The 19,209-nt window shown below is 34.9% G+C and overlaps 1 protein-coding gene across 1 annotated transcript in view; it reads right to left on the bottom strand.

Moving 5' to 3' along the window:
* Positions 1-1,244: 1,244 nt before the first annotated feature.
* The window catches only part of USP38 (ubiquitin specific peptidase 38), a 33,963-nt gene continuing 15,998 nt past the window's right edge, over positions 1,245-19,209 (bottom strand). Inside the window, exons 6-10 of the mRNA XM_081224704.1 lie at positions 17,670-17,863; positions 15,025-15,118; positions 12,022-12,128; positions 9,488-10,847; positions 1,245-1,532 (exon numbers count right to left, since the gene is read on the bottom strand). Of these exons, the coding sequence (XP_081080830.1) occupies positions 1,371-1,532; positions 9,488-10,847; positions 12,022-12,128; positions 15,025-15,118; positions 17,670-17,863 (1,917 nt within the window). The 3' untranslated portion in view covers positions 1,245-1,370. The remainder of the gene's footprint in view (positions 1,533-9,487; positions 10,848-12,021; positions 12,129-15,024; positions 15,119-17,669; positions 17,864-19,209) is intronic.

Here is a 19,209-nt window from a genome sequence, read left to right as displayed (position 1 = left end):
AATCACCAAAGAACATTCTTTCCTTAAAATGTTTTCAAAATAAATATGTGACCAGTCTTCAGAACAATGTACACCATGGATAAGTTAAAACTTTTAGGAATGGGGACAATTGGGATAACTCCTAAATACGGTATAATCAAGACCCAGGAGAAGTGACTTGTTTCCAGTTTCCTGGCAAAGGAAAATGTGGGACCATAGGGGCTGACTTTTCAACATTTTATCTGAAACTGTGAAACAGAAACAACTGTGCAGAACACGACTCAAACGAGAAAAAACAAAAAAACCCCACAGATGTGTAACTCTAAAAATATGTGATCAATGTTTAATATTCTGAGGATTAGGTAACAAAATCAAAAAATTTTTTTTACTTGACTAGGTTGATTTCCTCTGAATTCTTCTAAGAGTTAAAAACAAACTATTACACTTACTGATTTAGAACCATCAGATTTTACTTCAGGAAAATCTAATACCTTTCAAAAAGTTATGATTTTAATGTTAGCACAAAAAATTACTTCCTAACGTTTCATTTGTAAAAAACTTTTCCGCAGCCAAAGGCTCCTATTTTTGAATTACAGTACTGCAAGGCACATACAGAACTCACCTCCTTCAAAACACACAGAAGATATACTCCCTGAAATAGAATTTTTAAAATCCTCAAACAATTAGAAACACTACAAAGTTAGCAATTTTTAGGTACAAATGTGGCTCCTACAGGATCATGCACCTTTCTTAAAATCAACTCAGCACATATGTATAAATAATCCTTTTTTAAAACATTTGTACTTGAAATGTAGATACAGTGATGCTGAAGACAGCACTGAACAAACCTGAAAAGTACTACAGCTCGATAAAGTTTATGTTATTGCCTTCATGAGAGACTATATCATCTCTAGTATTCTCAAAGACTTGAATTTAATAATGGGGTAACTACACAGAAAATAGAAGATTTTCTTTCTTTCCTTACTAACAATATTTCCTTCACCTCTAACACCAATTCTTTTATAAAGGATGCTAAGTGAAATCTATTTTTTGTTCAGTAAAACTGAGGACAGGACCATTTAATTGCCTCTACTAAATTTAATGCAGCTTAATTAGGGACCAGGTACATATTTGCCTCTGAAAATTTTTGGTCAAGCATGTCTAACCATAAAAGAAAATGGAATTTTAAGAGGTAGATTTTTTCCCAATGATGCATTTTGTTAATAAACGTATTGTCAAGAAAATAAAAACAAGCACTGAGTGTGTTTTCTTGTATAACGGTCTAATGAAAAGAAAAATAAAAGATAGATATGATATTTGTTACAGTCTGACATTTAAACAGTCATAGTATTGGATGTTTTGTGACCAGTGCATTTTGGACTCTCTCAGCATCAAAATACGAGCCTGCCAACTGTATTAAACCCTCCTCCACCCCCACCACCAGTTGGTCCACAGCTTCCTGGTGGATCATTGTCGTCAAATCCATTGGGCCGAAATGAACAGGATGCAGATGCAGCTTGTAGGGCCCGGGCTCGAGCATTCAGCTCTTGTTCCTAAAATTAAAAATAGTTTTTATGAAATTAAAATTCTAAATACAGTGGATGAGTATCACCTACACAAATATTTTTAAATTGCCTTAATCCTTAATAAGCATCCTTCAAATCTCAGTAACTTTAAAAATACTGATTACACTAATCTTTACCAAATCTTACTAAAGTCGAGTACCTAATCACAGATGGAGCGAACAAGGTAGAGAGCAAAATCCTAGTATAACTCTACAGAATGACAGATCCTAAAGGCCATTCTCTTTCAGTACCCCCCTTTACAGAAGATGAAACTGAAGCTCCACAGCCTTAAAATTTCTCTACAGAAATATCACAGTTCTTGCAACACTCATCACCATATACAAGAATGGATTTCCTTTCTAATACACAGAACATAGAATTCAAAGGTTACACTTTCTGTCAAGTGGAGCTATTTTGGAAGTGGGTGATTACAGTAAAAGGTGTAAATAATGAAAGAAGGCTGGATTTTATTTCCTACCCTTTCCTCAGAATATTTCTCAGTAAATAACAGAGCTCAAAAACACTGCTAAGGGGTCTTCCCTGGTGGCAGAGTGGTTGAGAGTCCGCCTGCTGATGCAGGGAACACGGGTCCGTGCCCCGGTCTGGGAGGATCCCACATGCCGCGGAGCAGCTGGGCCCGTGAGCCATGGCCGCTGGGCCTGCGCGTCCGGAGCCTGTGCTCCGCAACGGGAGAGGCCACAACAGTGAGAGGCCTAAGTACCGCAAAACAAACAAACAAACAAACAAAAAAAACCCAACACTGCTAAGGAGAATGGAGCCTGTCTCCTTACAGTATTACTTAAAACTTTCCCCTACCAGATTATTAGAACTTTTATAAGGAACCATATTCATCTATGTGCCTGACACATATTAAGTGCTCAGTAAATATTAATGATTTCAGACTAGAACACTGTTAGGCACTTGGCCACGAAAGGAACAAATGTGAATAAGCACTTATTTATTTATTTATAAAGAAACTGCAAATTCATTTGGCAAGGTGTAGAACTGGATTCTAAAACTGGCACAAACTCCTAGGAAGAAAATATTCTGATATATGTCCCTGTTCCTGGGAAAGAGTCTGTAACTTTCAAGTGAGGTCATCGGTATCAACAAGGTCTAAAAGCCACTGGCAACAGCACAACCCTTAAATGGTTAGGTTTAATCATCCTGAAGAACTTTCATAGTACAGTCAACATTAATAACAAAAACTGTACTACTTTCAATTTTTCAACTAAAAGCCCAATTACTTTGCTCCTCCTGGCAAGGTAATTTTATTTTACAATTTCTAGCTAAATTTTCTTGGTTGACTATTCTACCCCCTTCATGAGATGCCCAATTTTTATTATGGAGAAAAAAACCCCAGGCTTAACCTGACATCTATCCCTCATATTACGGAAACCCTGTTTCTCAGTAAGCATACAGCGACTGCTGTGTGATTCTCAATACACAAAATTATCAAGAACCACATGTTTTTAGGGCTGAATGTGACCTAAGATAAGAAATCCTTATAGCAGAATGGCCTAATTAACCAGTCTCTGACAGGCTTTAGAGAGGCTTTTAAAACTTAATTTGCAGGATATTTCTCAAAAACATTTTTTTCATTAACTCTATCATTTACAACATTTATAACTGCTGGCTCCTCTGTATCATGTCCAACCACACAATATTTTTCAGGAGCTATAGTAATTTATTCTTCAGTTTGTAAAATTATAGTAATTTATTCTTCAATTTGTAAAATTAAAGTAAGAATTACATACATTTTACAGATAGAAAATAAAAGCTGCAATGGATATATCAGAAATAGACACAAAAATAAGAAACAAAAATCCTCTATTCTGGCTCTATAATCTATTAAGCTATCTAAACAAGCAATGAAAATATGACTCTGGATCTAAGAAACAATATCTGGTTTAGGATACAGATCATGTTCCCCAATGAAATAAATAACACTGAGTAAATATGCAAGGCAGAGTTCAAGAAGTTCTGCTCCCAAAAGATACGGCAAATTTTGCCTGGACTTTGTTAAAAAGTGACTTCTCACCAGCAACTATGTTGAAGGACCTACAAAATACAAAACTTAGTAACTCCACTGCTTCTGAGACACCTGAAACCTATATTATATTTTAAGATAGAGAGCTTCCCAAGAAAGAAATATTCCTTTTTTGCTTTCTTAGCTATTTATATAAATACATGGCTCGAATCTAAAACAAAAAAAAAAAAGAAGAAGAAAGAAAAAAGAAAAAAAAAAGGTGCTGAAGAACCTAGGGGCAGGATAGGAATAAAGACACAGACTTAGAGAATGGACTTGAGGACACGGGGAGGGGAAAGGGTAAGATGGGACGAAGTGAGAAAGTGGCATGGACATATATACACTACGAAATGTAAAACAGATAGCTAGTGGGAAGCAGCTGCAGAGCACAGGAAGATCAGCTAGGTGCTTTGTGACAACCTAGAGGGGTGGGATAGGGAGGGTGGGAGGGAGACGCAAGAGGGAGGAGATATGGGGATATATGTATATGTATAGCCGATTCACTTCGTTATAAAGCAGAAACTAACACACTATTGTAAAGCAATTATACTCCGATAAAGATGTTAAATAAATACATACATACATACATACATGGCTGAGGGAGAAAAATGTATGATATTCTGTTTTCAGAAGATAAGCTTAAACTATGGATAAAAGTAGGGGAAACTGCTTTTCATTTTATTTCTTTTAATACAGATGACAATATTACGTAAATGTCACAAACTATGAATCTCAGTGCATATGTAATTTATATCCCAAATTTATATCAAGTATTAAAATTAATTCTTATTTCAGCAGTGGACTGTAGGTCTAGTGACAAAAAGGAGTTCCTGTTGCTTTGGGACAAAAACCTTTCAGTATACTTAGATCTCTCATTTAAATAAATCTGTAAACATTAAATTAATCCATCTTTTTTTCCCTTTACACAGGTATAATGTATACTCTTCTGTAAGTATGATGAAGAAAAAAATTAAGACAAACTCCCACCTTCTACAAAGAAACAAAGGAAAGAAATTGAACACGAAAGGAGAGCTGTCTGCAGCTGGTGTGGGACACATGGGGATAGGTGGTGCGACTCACACAGCTTTTCTCTCACTGGATCCTAACTGAAAGCATGGTTTTGGTAGTCCAGACACTAAAATAATGGAGATACTCCTAACGGAAGTTGGGGAGAGAAATATATATGAAGAGATAAGCCCTTTCCAAAATTTACTTTAAGATCCACAATTCGCATTGCTCTCCTATGTGTCAGGCTATGATACAGAGTAGAAAATACTTTGTCAGATAGAATTTTTTTGCCTAGGCTTTTCACAACCACTAATCCTGCCAATACTATAGAAACAGCAAGAGTCTTTCTAACACTTGTAAATCTAGTTGTGACTTTACTCAACTCCACACCCTTATTTTTACTAAGATCTGATTAAGTTTTTTACAACTGTTTTATAAATAGGTATAATGCTGTTTCTTAAAGCCAAAGTTGTATCCTAGACATAGCAATCTATCACACAGCATTATTGCTATGAAATGGGCACAAACTTTTAACTATACCCCAGGAATGAATGTAAAAACAAAACTGAGAATAAGAGCAAAAACATACACATACAGGTTCCACGTGTTCAAAACTAAAAAATGATAGCTGAAAACGGCTGTATACAAAAATCTCAACATCACACATTCTCACTGCCTGGCAATTATGAGAACATGTTCATGAGTAGAACAAAAGAAAACACTATAGTCTCCTAATACAAACTTAAGATGCCAGATGATTCAGTTACACAGTATGAGAAATATCACAATTCAAACCTTATCAATTACATTACTGTATTTAAAGGTAAATTTAAAGTCTAAATATATTTAAGTTTCCAATTAAGAGTTGAGTATGTTTTTGTAATTTGCTTTAAAAAAGCTCTCTGATAATGAAGCTTTAACAGCCTAAGAGTCTTAATACAGGTAAATAAATAAATAAATACCCTTAATGTAAAATTTAGTGATATCTTTTTTGCATTAAACAACTGGCCTATCTGAGACTTAAAATGGAATTCAGAACAACTGCACAACACTGAGAAACTGAATTAACAAAGTACATAATGGTTTTCCTTTATAATGACATAAGGGTATTAAAATAATAATGAAAAGAATGGCTCATCACATACAAACATTGTAAAATCAGGATGTAATGGGGTAAATGGCAAGATAGAGAAAATCATGTAGAGCCGGGTTGCAATACAAGTAGTTGTTATGGTTAAAAGAGCTTTTGGAATTACAATTACATAAATTAGAGTAGTTTCTGCATATTTCCAAAAGTCAAGATTGCACTGGGCCTTATTTCCATATTTTATACTGTAGAAAATTTCTATTTTAACCTAACCTTCTTACCCTCACTCCACCTCTCCAATCTTCAAGAATCATGATGAGTCCTACCTAAGTGCTTATTTGATATGTAGCAAGGAGGACATGGTTGAGTATACTCTATTACCTTGAACATAAGCCTTCTGACTGGATGTTAGAGTCTTTGGTAGTGAATAATGAATATTCTGAGTTTCTAATTTTTTTTCTGTAAAATGTACTGTTTTTGGGTGACTCTGGAACATTGCCATACTCCTTTAAAAATGTATCATTATTATTTGAGTATTGTTTAATACAGTAAATTTGAAAACTTTTGAGTAAACTTCCCTCTGAAAATCAGTACTATTTTTTTCTCTTTTTCTGTATACTTTAGGAGTCTGTAACACAAAATTTTTAGAAACTTACTTATTTAAACTCATACAATCACTTGGACTACCCAATTAATACACCTACAATTTTAACTACAATTTACTGCTGGTCCTTTATGTTGATAGCAAGTTGGCAGGTTTCAAAGAAAAATGCTTTCAGCAAGGTCTTTATTAACTTTAAAGTAAGAAAAAGCACTAACTATTTGCGAAAAGTATAAGTAAATTCAGCTCATATGAAACCTTTATTCCATAGTTTTTATTTACTAATTGTTCTATTATTGCCATGATTCTACTGATCAGGTCCTTAAAGAATACAAATATCCTTTCTTTACGTATTCTACCTTTTAGTGTCCTTTATTTTATCCACCTGTCAATAAACAGTCCTTAAAATATTTATACAAAGGTCTAGAAGGAATAATTACAAATTTAGCAGTTGTTTCCCCTGGCAGGTGGGACTGAAGGGAAGAGGAAAATACTTCCATTTTATTAAACTTCCTATATTTCTGTATGGCATGATTTTATAATGATCACAACTTTTCTAATTAAAAACAAACGAGGTTACTCAACATAGATTTGCAAGTTTTAGCCACAGCAGTCAGAGAAGAAAAAGAAATAAAAGGAATCCAAATTGGTAAAGAAGAAGTAAAGCTGTCACTGTTTGCAGATGACATGATACTGTACATAGAGAATCCTAAAGATGCTACCACAAAACTATCAGAGCTAATCAATGAACTTGGTAAAGTAGCAGGATACAAAATTAATGCACAGAAATCTCTGGCATTCCTATACACTAATGATGAAAAATCTGAAAGTGAAATTAAGAAAACACTCCCATTTACCACTGCAACAAAAAGAATAAAATATCTAGGAATAAACCTACCTAAGGAGACAAAAGACCTGTATGCAGAAAATTATAAGACACTGATGAAAGAAATTAAAGATGATACAAACAGATGGAGAGATATACCATGTTTTTGGATTGGAAGAATCAACATTGTGAAAATGACTCCACTACCCAAAGCAATCTACAGAGTTAATGCAATCCCTATCAAACTACCACTGGCATTTTTCACAGAACTAGAACAAAAAATTTCACAATTTGTATGGAAACACAAAAGACCCCGAATAGCCACAGCAATCTTGAGAACGAAAATGGAGCTGGAGGAATCAGGCTCCCTGACTTCAGACTATACTACAAAGCTACTGTAATCAAGACAGTGTGGTACTGGCACAAAAACAGAAAGATAGATCAATGGAACAGGATAGAAAGCCCAGAGATAAACCCACGCACATATAGTCACCTTATCTTTGATAAAGGAGGCGAGAATATACAGTGGAGAAAAGACAGCCTCTTCAATAAGTGGTGCTGGGAAAACTGGACAGCTAAATGTAAAAGTATGAAATTAGAACACTCCCTAACACCATACACAAAAATAAACTCAAAGTGGATTAAAGACCTAAATGTAAGGCCAGACACTATCAAACTCTTAGAGGAAAACATAGGCAGAACACTATGACATAAATCACAGCAAGTTCCTTTTTGACCCACCTCCTAGAGAAATGGAAATAAAAACAAAAATAAACAAATGGAACCTAATGAAACTTCAAAGCTTTTGCACAGCAAAGGAAACCATAAACAAGACCAAAAGACAACACTCAGAATGAGAGAAAATATTTGCAAATAAAGCAACTGACAAAAGATTAACCTCCAAAATTTACAAGCAGCTCATGCAGCTCAGTATCAAAAAAACAAACAACCCAATCCAAAAATGGGCAGAAGACCTAAATAGACATTTCTCCAAAGAAGATATACAGATTGCCAACAAACACATGAAGGAATGCTCAACGTCATTAATCATTCAAGAAATGCAAATCAAAACTACAATGAGATATCATCTCACACCCATCAGAATGGCCATCATCAAAAAATCTAGAAACAATAAATGCTGGAGAGGGTGTGGAGAAAAGGGAACCCTCTTGCACTGTTGGTGGGAATGTAAATTGATACAGCCACTATGGAGAACAGTATGGAGGTTCCTTAAAAAACTACAAATAGAACTACCATACTACCCAGCAATCCCACTACTGGGCTATACCCTGAGAAAACCATAATTCAAAAAGAGTCACATACCAAAATGTTCATTGCAGCACTATTTACAATAGCCAGGACATGGAACCAACCTAAGTGTCCATCAACAGATGAATGGATAAAGAAGATGTGGCACATATATACAATGGAAATTACTCAGCCTTAAAAAGAAACAAAATTGAGTTATTGGTAGTGAGGTGGATGGACCTAGAGTCTGTCATACAGAGTGAAGTAAGTCAGAAAGAGAAAAACAGTCCGCCTGCCGGTGCGGGGGACACGGGTTCGTGCCCCGGTCCGGGAAGATCCCACATGCCGCGGAGCAGCTGGGCCCGTGAGCCATGGCCGCTGAGCCTTCGCGTCCAGCGCCTGCGCTCCGCAACGGGAGAGGCCAGAACAGTGAGAGGCCCGCGTACCGCAAAAAAAAAAAAAAAAAAAAAAGAAAGAGAAAAACAAATACTGTATGCTAACACATATATATGGAATCTAAGAAAAAAAAAAAAAGGTCATGAAGAACCTAGGGGCAAGATGGGAATAAAGACACAGACCTACTAGAGAATGGACTTGAGGATATGGGGAGGGGGAAGGGTAAGCTGTGACAAAGTGAGAGAGTGGCATGGACATATATACACTACCAAACATAAAATACATAGCTAGTGGGAAGCAGCCGCATAGCACAGGGAGATCAGCTCGGTGCTTTGAGACCACCTAGAGGGATGGGATAGGGAGGGTGGGAGGGAGGGAGACGCAAGAGGGAAGAGATATGGGAACATATGTATAACTGATTCACTTTGTTATAAAGCAGAGACTAACAAACCATTGTAAAGCAATTATACTGCAATAAAGATGTTAAAAAAAACAAAAAAAACAAACAAGGGCTTCTATACTGCATCTACTTGTGACTTTTCATAACTAATTTGCAACATTAGAAAGAAAATTTAGCTATATAGGTTGAACCCATTTCATATAAACCCAGATTCAAATTTCAAAATCACCACTTTGTAAATTCCTTAAAAATGCAGAAGTTGGATTTCAAAATTAAGGCACTCATTTAACCACCTGTCAATTGTTTAAATATTTTCCACAAATGATGAAGCTTATATTTCCAACTTACCTGTAAATATAGTTTATTGTCTTTTGTTATAGCATCCATTAGTTCTTTCTGTAGAGGTGGGTCTCCATTTACCCAGAGTCCAGTGGTTGAATTTTTCCCACTTAAACCATTAGTGCTGTTCTGTTTTTTATACAATAGCACATAAGCTGTGTCCTTGGGAAACCTACTTGTAATTTTCTGGACTGACTGAAATGAAGTAAACGTCACTCTGCTGTCATTAAATAAAAACCATTCTTTTGACATTTCCTTATTTTCCAAATCCTGTTCAATAACTGCACTGGGACTATCTCTCCCTAGTAAATGACTCTGGGAGGAGGCTAAGGCCAGAGTTTCGGGCTGGTGGCACATCTGGTATGAGGACTCTGTACCTGTGATGTTTCTGGCATAAGAATAGTAATGCCCGCTTTCAGAGGATACACCAGAGTGAACGACAACAGAACTCAATATATAGGGCACCAATTTTGGGGAGAAAGCTTCTTCAGTCCCAGAAGGCTTTAATTTTTTAGCTAGATTCTCACTAATATCAGTGAAGTCAACATCTAGAGACCAACTTTCTGACAACGAAGAGAAAGAAGTAGTTCTTTTAACTGGCAACTCCAAAACCAGTGGCAGTGACACATTGTCTAGGATTTTTCTTCTCACATGATACTTCTGATCATATGAAAATCTTAGGAGAGTAAGAATAAGGTATTCAGGTTCCTCTGTGATTTGCATAGTTTTCTCGGCATTCTGCAGAGAGGCACAGTTTTCACAATAATATTGGTTGTCACCAGTAAGAATCTCTGGAGCCAAAAAATAATTTAGTAAGTCAGTTACTGAAGATGTGGTTTCACCTCCTGGTTTCTGAGGTACATCTTTATTAACAAGCATCTTGCTAGAGTCATTAGGGACAGAAGTGTCTTCACTACAGCGCAACTCATCAGGACTGTCCACCATTCTTTCATTCACAGCTGAGTAACTGGCAAAGGCAGCTGTTGATGGATTACAGACTCCTGGTTCTTTTGAAGGACCAGGTACACTGGCCTGCATTAGACCACCATCTTGTGTACTGGGTGATGATGCCGGATCTTGAAAAGACAAGTTTTCCATAGAAGAGGAAGGACAAAAGGCAAGTGAAAGATCTGTAAAGGCTTCCACTTTTTGTGAGGTACTCCTGCAGTTCAAACAACATATGTGAGTTTGTAGTTTTCCTCCAAACATTTTTTCGATTAATGTCTTCTCACTATCACTTGTGCAAGGGGTCTCTGTTGGTACAGCTGCCTTATTGGCTACTTCTTGTAAAGAAGTTTCACTGCACCCCAGACTTTCAGAAAGCTTGTGTGAGGACTGAACTTTCAAGATCTTTTCTTCTTCATGGAGCCTGTAGAAGAGTATATCATTATATAGCTACTTTGCTTAAATTTAAATGTCATTTCTACTTTAAAATATTGGTTGCCTATATAAATAGCCAAATTATTCTTATCAAATATAATGCTTAACTAAAAAAAATCAAGTTTCTCCTCCTTTAATCAAGAGGAATATTGAACAGTTTGAGAAGGTAGATCAGAAGAGAAGTTAGGAAACTGTTCCTACCCTATATTCTCATTACACTTTCTTCATACTGCTATTTTATAGCACTTATTATAGTTAATTATATATGTCCACTAACTGTCTTATACATCTTTGTTTGCCTGACACCTCACAGAAAGCCTGGCACAAAGAAACCACTCAACACATCCTTGGTGAATGGAAGGAAGGTTGAGTTCAACTAACTTTACTAGTCATTCACATAACAGAAGGGAGGCAAAGACAGGGAAATACAGGAAGATAATAGGTTTTATTAACTAAGTGGTAAGAAGACAATACAATTTACCAAACCCACTGAATTATGAACTGGTTTAAAGAGCAGTTATTAAATTTTTTTGTCTCAGGATGCCTTTATACTCTTAAAAAAATTGAGGAACCCAAGAGCTTTCATTTATGTGGTTATACCTATTAATATTTACTGTATTCAAAATTTGAGAATAAAATAATACATTTAAAAACAATAATAAACTCATTACATGTTAATATAAATAACATTTTTAAAATTAAAAAGTTTTATTTTCTAAACCCCAAAAAACTTAGAAGAATGGCGCTGTTTTACATTTTGCCAATACTTCAAGTATCTGGCTTAATAGAAGACAGGCTGGATCCTCATATCTGCCCTGCATTCAATCTATCGTGATATGTTGTTCTGGATGAAGTATATGAAGAAAATCTGGCCTCAACTACATATACACAGATATGCAGTTCGAAACGGGAAGAGCCCTGAAGGTGTTTTGGGAACCCCTAGGGGTCCTTGTACCACACTTTGAGAACAGCTGGTCTAAAGTAAGAAAATTTAAAAAAGAAACCAAATTGAAAACAAAAGAACACTTTAAAAAATACAATAAATGCAAGGTATTTTAGGGATTAACAGTCAAAATATGTCTTTAAAGGTAAAAACAATGTTTTGTAGAAATAATGTTATGAAAGAACATAATTCAAATCATAGCTTTAGAAATACTTTTTACCTGTCTAGTAGAAACCTGAGGTATTCAGAACAGTCTTGTTGTGATCTGGGGGTAAACCATGGAGGTCTGGAAGCCTCAAAGAATATCCGAGGTGCATATGCTTCTCTCTTTTGATAGAGAAACACAAGGGAGTGATTCTCACAAATAACTGAAATCTTAATATATGATGCTGAAAGTTACATATATAACTTAATATATAACTGAAAGTTATTTGAGCCAAATAACTGAAATCTTAATATATGATGCTTAATAAAGATTACTAAAATTATACTGGCTTAACCTTTACCACAAAGTGCCAAACATGGGGGCACATAAAATTAGTTAGAAATAAATTTAGGTAACTTTCAGTCATAACTTCTTATTCTGCAGATGAAAATTAAGATCTAGAGAAACTATGTGACTTGCCCAAGGTCATACAGCTAAATTAATGGCAGAGGGGATTATATCAGAACCCAAGTCTCTTTAAATTAATATAATGCTCTTGGCATTACCCTCTATGTGCTCGAGTCCACAATTAAAAAAAAAATAAACTCTGAAAAAAATGTTAGTGAATATATATCCTGGCTAAAGTAATAAGGGGCATACTCTACAGAGCCACGTGTACTTATTTTAGGTGAAAATTTCCTTGACTGGGTACACATGTCATAAGTGTACAGAATATGAACACACTGGTTAGGGACTTTTCACTGGTTGCTGACTTTCTTTTTTTTTAGTACAGAGGCAGTTTAGTGAAGTGGCTGCTAGTGGACTTTAGAGCAAGCTAGGTTGAAATCCTAGATTTTGCCATGACAAAAAAAAAAAGAACTGAAAAAGGCATCTGAAGAGCTGTGATTATAACTTGAAAATTTATAATTTATTTGTGGTATATGACAGAGTTCTCAGTTAAGGAAATTTTTTATCAAAATAGGAGTGTTTATGGCATTGAAGGAAAGGAATTTGGTGGACTGGTTGAACACGGGTTCCAGAATCATTTGGTTTACATTCCAATCTTGCTGTTTGTTTGCATGACCATGAAAGCAAGTAATGTAAGCCCCATTTCTTCACCTGTAAAATGGGTATGCTACCTTATTACCTCATAGATTTTGAGGATTAAGAGATAATGTATGTAAACCACTTAGCACAGGAGCTAGACAAATTTAAATGCTCAATAATGTTAGTTTTATTAATTATAAGAAGAAAAGCCTTTTAAATTATATAGGGAAAATCTACCTAAAACAGTCTTGTCAGGCTGCTATCAGATAGGGTCTCAACTATGACAGAACTTTAATTAGGTTCTCTTGTTAATTCCTTTCGTCTTTTGTTGGGAGTTTGGAAGCCTCCTAAAATTTTTTGCCAATAGCTCTGACTTAATAAGTTAATATAGTATATATAACGTATTTATATCTACATGTATACGTAGAGATACACACATACATATATATTATACAGCTGACCACTGAACAACACAGGGGTTGGGGTGCCGATCCTCTGCTTAGTCAAAAACTTTACAGTATACTGAAAAGTTATACTGTAAAGATATACTGTGTACCTGTTCACGTATCTGTGGTTCCGCATCTGCTGACTCAAACCACCATGGATTATGTAGTACTATAGTACATATTTACTGAAAAAAATCCATGTGTAAGTGGACCCCTGCAGTTCAGACCTATGATGTTCAAGGGCCGATTCTATACAGTATACAGTAAATACAGACTAGTGATAAAGCAAGTGCATAAATCCATTTACTAGAAAACAATGTTTGGGAGTTGCAGGGGGTAGATTTCATCTCCCTTGGTCCTGAGATGTTATAATTTATGAATATATTTCCCCCAGATAGAGAATAGTATAAATGATCCTTTGAGTATCTCATAGGCCATCACTAATCATCACATATGTCAATCTTGTCTTGATTCTTTCTATTTAAGAAGTTATACTTGAGATATTTCTCAGCTTGTATACATGAAACAAACCATTCCTATCAACTCAATTCCACCGATTCTGAATCTATCTTCTCTTCTGGCTGTAACTACCTACTCCTTTAGACCTCTGTGAAACTAAGACAATCAGAGTATAACCAGAAAATAATATGTATTATTTATAAATGATATATATTATTCATATGTATTACTCAAACCTTAAAGTAAAAGTTCCTCGAGCATAAGGATTCCTTTTTGAATGCTTATCAGACTGCACATTGTGTCTCTTAATAAATGTCTGTTTACTATGTGATATTCTTTCCATTAGCATAAGCTCATTTCCTTGGATTAATCTGTGGACATAAATGATCATCACAAAATTTTAAGCTCTAGAACTTAATAGGTAAACAGTTTATCCATTAAGTTCTAGAGCTTAGAAGTTTAGTCATAATTAAAGGGTACATATGTTAGAAATGGGATAAAAAAGAAGCCAAGATGCCACAAAATTATTTTAATTGTTCATTTTTAATTGTTCTTTACTGTGAAGATCTACTGATTAGTATATATAAACTTAATATTAAAGATTCATTTTTAACGATTTCTTCATGAAGGAGCTTAATTTTTGGATAAAAAATCAGATCTATAATAATCAGCATGAGTCAGTAAAATATTCATCTACAAGAATGTAAAGCAGAAGGGAGAAATAAAAACTTAGAGCATGGGCTTCCCTGGTGGCGCAGTGGTTGAGAGTCCGCCTGCCGACGCAGGGGACGCGGGCTCGTGCCCCGGTCCGGGAAGATCCCACATGCCGTGGAGCGGCTGGGCCCGTGAGCCATGGCCGCTGAGCCTGCGCATCCGGAGCCTGTGCTCCGCAACGGGAGAGGCCACAAGAGTGAGAGGCCCGTGTACCGCAAAAAAAAAAAACAAAAAAACTTAAGAGCATATCCTGATTTTAGGCAGTATCTTTTTAGATTTCTATGCGGATTTGTTGTGCTGGGAGGATATATATTATTTCATCCGTTAAAAAGGTTCACCAAATTTGGTATAATGTGAAGTTTAAAGAAGATTTTCAATGCAATTAACATATACACACTACACACACACTCACCTGTGTATGAGCCAAAAAGGCAAAAAGATGCTGTAATTTTTTCATTAATGAATTGCACCCATTTAGATTTAAAGATAATACTTGTCTCCTGAAACTGAAAGATAATAAAACATAATGATTTCTGTATACATGTATACACATGATGCATTTTTTTAAAAGCTAAAGGGAAGTCAGTTCAAGAACTTATTATCCTCAAAGTAAAATTTCACTTACCTGAAGGCCCTTTACCTGGCAAAGTCACTGCCTACAATGTAGTGAAGAAGGAAGAGAATGACGGTAATTGAACTCTTACTACGTGGCCTGGCAATGGCCACGTGCAGTCACATATTATTCCTATCTTCTGGATTAGCAAATAGAAATAGATTAAGCTATTAACTAATAACTTAAGTAAACAACTTTTGAATTCTTTCACATCTGCATGAAATAAAAAAATATGCCGTAATCAAAACTACTATGAAGTTAGAGTGATTTAAAGAGTGTGGTACTAGTGCCAGATGGGAAAAGAAGAAGCTATACAAAAAACAGTATAGGAACAAATGGGTATCCATTTGGAAAAAAATGGAATTAGATTAAGATTTCACATCATCACAGATGCCACAGAGGAGTAATGAGCTAAATGTAAAATACAAAACTACTGAAGTATTTAAAAGAACAAAACAGGTGGGGAAGGAGTTTAGAGGGGAAGGCTTCCTAAAATTCAGACACTATAAATGATAAATAGCAGATTTGACTACATAAAATAAAAAAAATTGCAAACAAAACACTCCACAAATTGGAATCATACTGACTGGAAGAAAGCATGAAACAAAGGATTATCACCCATAGTATATATAAATCAGTATGAAAAAGAAAAGGACCCAACAGAAAGGTGCACAATGGAAAGAATAGGTTATTCAAAAAAGAAACACAAATGAACAAAGAAAACTAGAGAGGGAAAAACTCTGTAATGGTCAGCAATACACATTTTCCTCCAGATTGGAAACATTTTTAAAGACTGATTATATCAAGTACTGCTAAAGCCATGGGGTCATAGGTACAATCATGTAGTAGTATGCAAGTTCAAATGCTATAGCCTTTCTGGAAGCAATTTGGCACACCCTATTCAAAGAATATCCTCTATAACTGCATATGGGCAGAAAGATATTAATTATAAGCAAAACAATCTAATATTCATCAGTAGGAATATGATTAAATAAATCATGGTACACCTATTTACTCAGAATGACACAGTTCTGTCATTTGCACTAACGTGGGACTCTTTCCAACACAAATCATTAAAAGAAAAAAAACAAGTGGCTGGAAAAGAATATATAAACAGGATCCTTTATAAACATATTTAAAAAAAATTCATTTGTTCTTGTACTAGATAAATCTTATCTCTGTACAAAAAATAGGTTTGGGACAATACAAGCAAAACTGTTAACAAATTACCCTTGGGGATGGGAATGTCCGATTTTTATTTTATGTACTTCTAGATTTATTTTTTTAAAACCACAAGGAATTTACATATTACCAAAGAAATAAAATATCCTGTCTGCTTATTCTGAGATAGTATTGGCCACTGTACAGTAAGATGTGCTCTTTGAATTGTGGTTGCCAGTTATAACTGCTTTGGTTCTCTGCTTTATCTATCATGTGTAAAATGAGGCAGCTGGATTAGGTGACCTCTGGTGGTGATACATGGATTACTTTAGCTTTATGCCTAGTATCACTTGTGTCTAAGAGTATATACATTTTCTTAAAAAACAAACAAAAAAATCCCTAATACAAACAAACCGAAAGACAAAAGAAAACACTAGACCAAGTGAAAAACACCTTAGTGTTGACAGTATATTCTGAGGCCAGGAAAGAAAATAAAGCTGAACTCTTTATCTTTCAGTTTATGATTCCTCTAGGTAGGCATAAAAACTCACACAGGCTTAGAACTCAATTTGTAAACATCTTTGGTCAAGTCCCATGAATACTCTATTGGTACAGAAGAGAAAAATTCAACCATGCTTTGGCCTTCAGGAAAAGTTTATCGTTATTTTGTACCTTTACAGATTGTATTCACATAGCTAACAACCTCTGATTTCCTATTTGCTTGGCTGCAAAAGAAAATGAATTTGAAAGTAAATCTGTAAGACGGCAAAGAAACATGTCTGTTTATACAGTTGTTCAGTATCTATCAACTTGGGGTGGGAAGCAGAGCTTGAATTTCCTTAACAGCAACAAAGGAGTTATTGATCTGATAAAACAGCAAAATATCTATAAGCAGAAAAAAACATGACCACCTTAAAAGATATACAGGTTAAAAAAAACAGGATAATAACAAATTAGTACTTGAGGACCCTTAAATTCTGAAATAAGCTCAATCAATCCCTCTGTTACATTAATAAATATCAACTCGGAGTAATTCAAAAGACTCTAAATGCAATATATAATATAAACATGAAGTAGAATTTATATAAATTAACATTTTAAAAGTTCCTGAGCAGTAAAAGCAATTCATTTCTGAATAAGGTAATTATATGAAAATATGAATATTTCTGCCATATTTAGGAAATAATGTGAAGATAATCCCACCATTTACATTTCATCAACATGCATCAATTTCTACAGTTAAAATGAAAACAAACAAACAAAAAGCTCAAATTTAAACTTACTCTGTGGCCATAAACAATGCTTGTATAACACTGTTCATATAACATGTATTCCCTAGATTAATAAGACCAGTTTTCCCAGTTTCAGATTTTCCAGAAAGTCTAGACAAGCAAGATGCCAAAGAATTGGATTGAGAAGTCCAGGCACTTTGACTGAGAATCAGTTTAATCTTCTCTTCACTGGGCTTAGGAAAATCCTGTAGATCATAAAGAGGAAAAGTAGTGTAAACATATAAACTATTTTTTGTTATTAAGTTAACACCATAAAGAAGATTCTTCCACTGACATTTAACCTTTGTTTTCTCCCACTTAGTTTGGAAATCACTGATAATACTTGAGCAGTCATCAAAAAATCAAATTACACTACATGGCAAAAATAATTGTCTCCTAAAATGAATAAGTATCTCCTAAGGTAGAGTTTATCAAGCTGAGGAATACTCAAGAACCAGGAATTCAGGTCACATTTGAACTATTTATGTTTCCTATTTGCCAGCAAAATGTTTTCAAAATAAACCTCTGACATCAGAGAGTATATTGCAGTGCTATTCAAAGGCAGTAGAATGAGGATTTAAATTAGTACACAATTGAATAAGCTTAACAAACAATTTGCTTTCAAATTTTGTAGTGAAAATAATATCTCCTTTTCATTCAATACTAATATTTACCCAGTATTAACCCTTAGAAATAAAAGCTCAAAGTAATCAGGGAATGAAAAATGCAAGCAGCTAAGCACAATGACCTCTGACTTTAAGAAATAAAACTCAATCTCATGTTTAACCATATAGATTCTTCTGAGCCTATTTCAGTTATCAGAATTTTCAACATTCAGCAGTGAAGAATGACATTTAACAACAGCAATAGCTTTCATCTACGGACACAGTGACACTGCAGAAAGAGATTAACATTACTATCAAATCCATGACAAAAACCAGTTTGCAGGGCAGAAATAGAGACACAGATGTAGAGAACAAACGTATGGACACCAAGAGGGGAAAGTGGCAGGGGGTGGTGGTGGTGGGATGAACTGGGAGATTGGGATTGACATGTATACACTAATATGTATGAAATGGATAACTAATAAGAACTTGCTGTGTAAAAAAATAAAATTCTAAAGTTCAAAAAAAAAAGTAAAAAAAGAAAACAAAAAAACCCTTTTATACATAAAGACATTTACTTCTGAAGTGTCAAACTGTCATACCAGTAGTACACAATAATTGCTGAACAGTCTTGTGTTCTGGGCTCAGTGTGATTTAGCTAACTCTACAGTAAAAAGAGCATGCTCTGAATTCACTTCAGATACATAAAAAGTAAAGATCATGAGACCTTATATTTTATTTCATATCTCAAAAAGGAACACTGTTAATAGAAATGATTTCTAATAACTTCTGAATACACCTAGCTGAGGCAAGTTCTTCAATTCTTTTGCTCTACCCTGATCACGCAATAAATCTACTAAGAGGAAAGTGTGCTTACTGTGACCCATTTTTCAAGACAAACAGAATCAATGCTTTTTAGATCCAGTTATCTATACAAAGTTGAAAAC

Source organism: Mesoplodon bidens, assembly GCF_964165515.1.
Source record: "Mesoplodon bidens genome assembly, chromosome: 1".
In the NCBI taxonomy this organism is placed as follows: domain Eukaryota; kingdom Metazoa; phylum Chordata; class Mammalia; order Artiodactyla; family Ziphiidae; genus Mesoplodon; species Mesoplodon bidens.
The sequence above is the reverse complement of the archived record's forward strand: the minus strand, read 5'-3'. Positions and strand labels throughout refer to the sequence as shown.